Below are 4,210 nucleotides of genomic sequence, written 5' to 3' on the forward strand. Positions count from 1 at the left end.
ACTGTTTAGATTGGTTTTTCGTTTCGGGCGTATAATAATTTCGTCTACAGTTATCAATCGGCGCCAAAACTCGGTCTTGTTGCCTCTAAACTAAGCCAACAGAGCGCTGGAAATGTTCATGCGCGCACGTTTGTGGTCTAGCGTAAGCAAACGCGGCACCCAACGTGCGGACAGCTTTCTCATGCCCAAATCTTGGTTTAATATGTGACAAACAGTTTCTTTTGACATCTTCATAATCTCAGCTATTTCCCTAACTTTAATCCGGCGGTCGTCTAGTACCAATTGATGAACTTTAGCGATGTTATCGTTAGTGGTTACAGTTTTTGGACGCCTAGGACGTTCATCATCTTCCAAGCTCCTGCGACCACGTTTAAATTCAGCTGCCCAAAATTTTACGGTGGTAAACGATGGTGCAGAGTCACCATACACAGAGTCCAACTCATCTTTGATTTGTGAAGGCGTATTGCCTTTCAAAAATAAAAATTTAATTACAGCTCGATATTCAATTTTTTCCATTTTGGGGAAATCACCGAAATAGACTCACAAAAACGACTGTCAACAGATAATTGCGCAAGATAAATTTCTGAAATTTTTGCGAGTAGCTATTATAATATGCACAATTTGAAGTAGAGACTTTTTTTCAGATGTGCCGCTAGCTTCACGTTAAGGTCGGTTATTTATCGGACAGCCCTCGTATATGCTATAATGGACCGGTAACAGCGATTCAGTTAAATGATTAGACCGATATCTCAACAACTGAGGGACTAGTTCGTGTATATACAGACAGACGGTCTTGGTTAAATTGACACAGTCCGGCATACTGATCGTTTTCTTCTGGCTTAATATACCCTGTTTAGGATATAAAACTTAAATTCAAAATTAAATCAAACAAAAATCTAAATTTCTATCCTCCAAAGCATAACTGTGAGCCTTTTTCTTTTGACGAGTATAAGAAGAATGTCAAAAGAAAAAATAGACAAAGTTGAATTATTAATTTTCCAAAAAGAAATGTTACTTTTCGTCTGGTTTCATTTTAGTCTTATAGAAGCTACTTCGCCCATTTTTAGCAAAACAATTCCAGCTGTTTCTTGTCATAAAAATTTAACTTGTGGTAAAGAACCACACATAATGTGTGAGGTAAGAAGAGAACGATTAAGCAAATAAATGAATTGAGAGCGGAAAAAAACAGCCGACTAATGGCGACCAACGAATTCGAGGCGAGTGTAGAGGAAGAATCTTTATAATGCCGTCGGTTCCAACGCCCTCAACTAAGAAGCGTAATTTAGTTATAATATATCTCAAAATTATTGCCTCGCTAAAACTCCGGAGACTATATGTTCTATGAAACTTAGAATTTTTATTTAGCTATATTCAGTCTAAACATTCTATTCCATCTCACTTAGTCTCAACCACCACAATGTGAGCCATTTCAACCACTCGAATTGGGTGCTGATGAAATTTACTACTTTTTACTGGGTCATAACGGTTTACGAAACCGAGTGGCAGAGCAATATAATATTGCGAATATGAATATCGTGGTAAGTGAGTTGAATAGGGGGTAAGTTCTAAGAAATTTCTTGAGTATTTTTAATACCGCAAGAAAAAGGATGAGGTATTGGTGCTCTTTAAGAGAATTCTCACATACATACATACATAACTTGTGAATAGTTCTCTTATATGAAGCAAGCATAGTTTCTTCTCAAATCATATCCGAACTGTCTATTAACATCAAGAGCAGAAACAGTGCCGATAATTTACTTAATTGGAACCTCGGGCTTTATGTCCATTCCCACAATATAACCCAAACATAAGCTTAATTCTTAACCCCCCTAGTGCCTTTAACATAATTAATGTGAATTTCTTGATACTCTCTCACATTCTAAAATCTTTTTTGCTCTTTGTAACAGCATTGGAGCGCTCAATTGCAAATAAGAGCCGAACGTTTTCTTAGAAGATGTCGTGTGGAACCCGATGTTTGTCAAAATGTTGGTAATACTACCACAAACTTCCAGTCAAAACTTCTTTAATTTTTCAATTTTCGCTCACGCCATACTCTCTCTCTCTATTATCAATCTCTTGAGGTCCCAACGAGACGCGAGTGTATCATAATTTTCACTTTCATCACGGTATCATACATCAAAAATGGTCGGCACATTTGGTGCGCAAGTGGTATAATGAATTCAATTACCAAGAAAAATGGAAGGATTTTAATGAAAAACGAAAAAGAGGTCTCATTGGCAACTACTCGCAATTGATATATCCCACAGTAGAACTAATTGGATGCAATGCCGCAAAGTAAGCGTTTTTTGCGCTCTAAGAGTATTACCTACCAGTCTTGTCTTATTTATAAATCTATACTTTAGTCTCTCCGATGGTTCGCTCTTCGTTTGTTATTACTGGCCACGCACGTCTAAGAAATATGAAGACGGCTTTCTTTATGGAGAGCCTTGTTCCCAATGCAATCCACAGTTACCGGCTTGTTCACGCATCTTTCGTGGACTATGTGGTATAGGTGAGTAAGTGTTAGTCTTATTGAAGAGAGTACTATATTCGTGAATGGTTTTTTTTTATAGATTTAGAAATATCGAAGGCTGTGCGCTTACTGGAAAGTATTGAAAATCATGTTGTACTAATTCTAGTTGCCTTAACCGCTATTTTACGGTCTTTACATCTTTAATAACTACTTATGTATGTACTTCATCAGCTGCTCTTCTATTAAATAAAATGCTTTAACTATTTGAAAACTGTACAGCAATACTAGCATTGAACTCATTTACAGTGCCTTCAGTGAGCCCAACCTCAATGCCATCGAGTGTTTTTCTGATAAGACTGGTATGGGTGTCAGGCCACAACGGAACCGTATCAAAACATGGTCGATTTGGTCCAACTAAGTATTTTCGTGTTTTTTATAAACTTTTGTGAGTGAAATGGATTCTCTCGAAGTCCACTTTTACTCCAACGTAGTTTCCCCGAAAAATGTCATCCCTAGCAGCAGGACTTCAACTTTTCATTCAGAAACATTTATAGGAAAAGCTCGAATCTAATTGACCTCACAAATTAGTTTACATAAAACCCTTCGGAAGCAATTGAAGAGCCAAGTGCATAGAGACCTGTTCGCTTTTGGATGAGTAAAGCATGAAAAGCTGGAAAAGTTACGTGTTCCTAGTCCAGATCGAACGGGTCCCACAATAACCCATTAAATTTTCAGCTTCTTTCCAAAGAACTCTCTGTACAAACGACTTAACACTGCAAATATGGGTGGAGCGTGGAACTGTAGCCTCCAATAAACTAATCCAAAACTCTCACAAAACATTGTACTCCTTATTGCAACTCGCAAATCTTTGCAATAACTCAATTAAGAGCAACGGCGCTTCCATTCAAAAATGTTGTAAGACTGATTCGACGCAGTAGGCGTGACACCATGACCTTTCTAACGCAGTTAAAAACTTAACTTCTTATTTCTTGAGGAGCCTATATCTCTAAATGAGCACACAGCCATACAAATAACCGATTTGTTATTGTTGCTTTGCGGCCTGAGATCATTAAGGGTACGCAAATGTGTGCGCCTATGACGAATTCGACTGGCGCCAAACGAATGGCGCGTCTCGAACGGCAGGTGGTGGTGCATTGGTGTGTCTACTTGCAACCCGACAGCAGCTGACTGCAGTGGTATGCGAATACAACAACAATCTGTGGCAATGCAACAAGTGAAATTAAAGGTTTAAGCAACAACAATTACAACAATATGTATAAAATCGATTTGGTAGAGGTAATTGCTGTTGTTGCGGCTAAAAATCTCAAAGAAAACGGCAATTACAAGAACAAAAAAAAAATCAAACGCTGGTGTGGTAATTTACGGGAAGAACAAGCAGTATTAATAGTCATGCAATTGGTAAAAATCATTGCGTTCACCTTGAAATCGAGTGAATAAAGTGTGGAAATGAATAATGCATGAGCAGAGAGGGTCAATTAAATTAGGGGGAAATGAGTGAAATCAAAGAAAATGCATAATAATGCGCAGGAAGCATGTGGAATGACGATGCCAACGTATACAAGCTTATATAATGTGTGGGTTTGTACATGTGAAAGCCTAACGTATCAATTACGTCGTATATGTACTATTGATTATATACAACGCCTGCCTCAAAGCCGGAATATTCCCTGAACCCTAGAAAAAGCAACAACTGGTACTAAACAGTAAAGGAGGAGG

The 4,210-nt window shown here is 38.1% G+C and overlaps 1 protein-coding gene across 1 annotated transcript; it reads left to right on the plus strand.

Moving 5' to 3' along the window:
* The first annotated feature begins 1,008 nt into the window (after positions 1–1,008).
* On the plus strand, positions 1,009–2,677 carry LOC125778222 (cysteine-rich secretory protein 2-like). Its single transcript, XM_049454849.1, has 6 exons — positions 1,009–1,137; positions 1,404–1,538; positions 1,908–1,989; positions 2,082–2,295; positions 2,364–2,512; positions 2,574–2,677. Exons 1-6 carry the CDS (start codon positions 1,009–1,011, stop codon positions 2,675–2,677), a joined length of 813 nt encoding a protein of 270 aa, XP_049310806.1.
* The last annotated feature ends 1,533 nt before the right edge of the window (positions 2,678–4,210 follow it).

This window comes from Bactrocera dorsalis, chromosome 4, assembly GCF_023373825.1.
Source record: "Bactrocera dorsalis isolate Fly_Bdor chromosome 4, ASM2337382v1, whole genome shotgun sequence".
Classification (NCBI taxonomy): domain Eukaryota; kingdom Metazoa; phylum Arthropoda; class Insecta; order Diptera; family Tephritidae; genus Bactrocera; species Bactrocera dorsalis.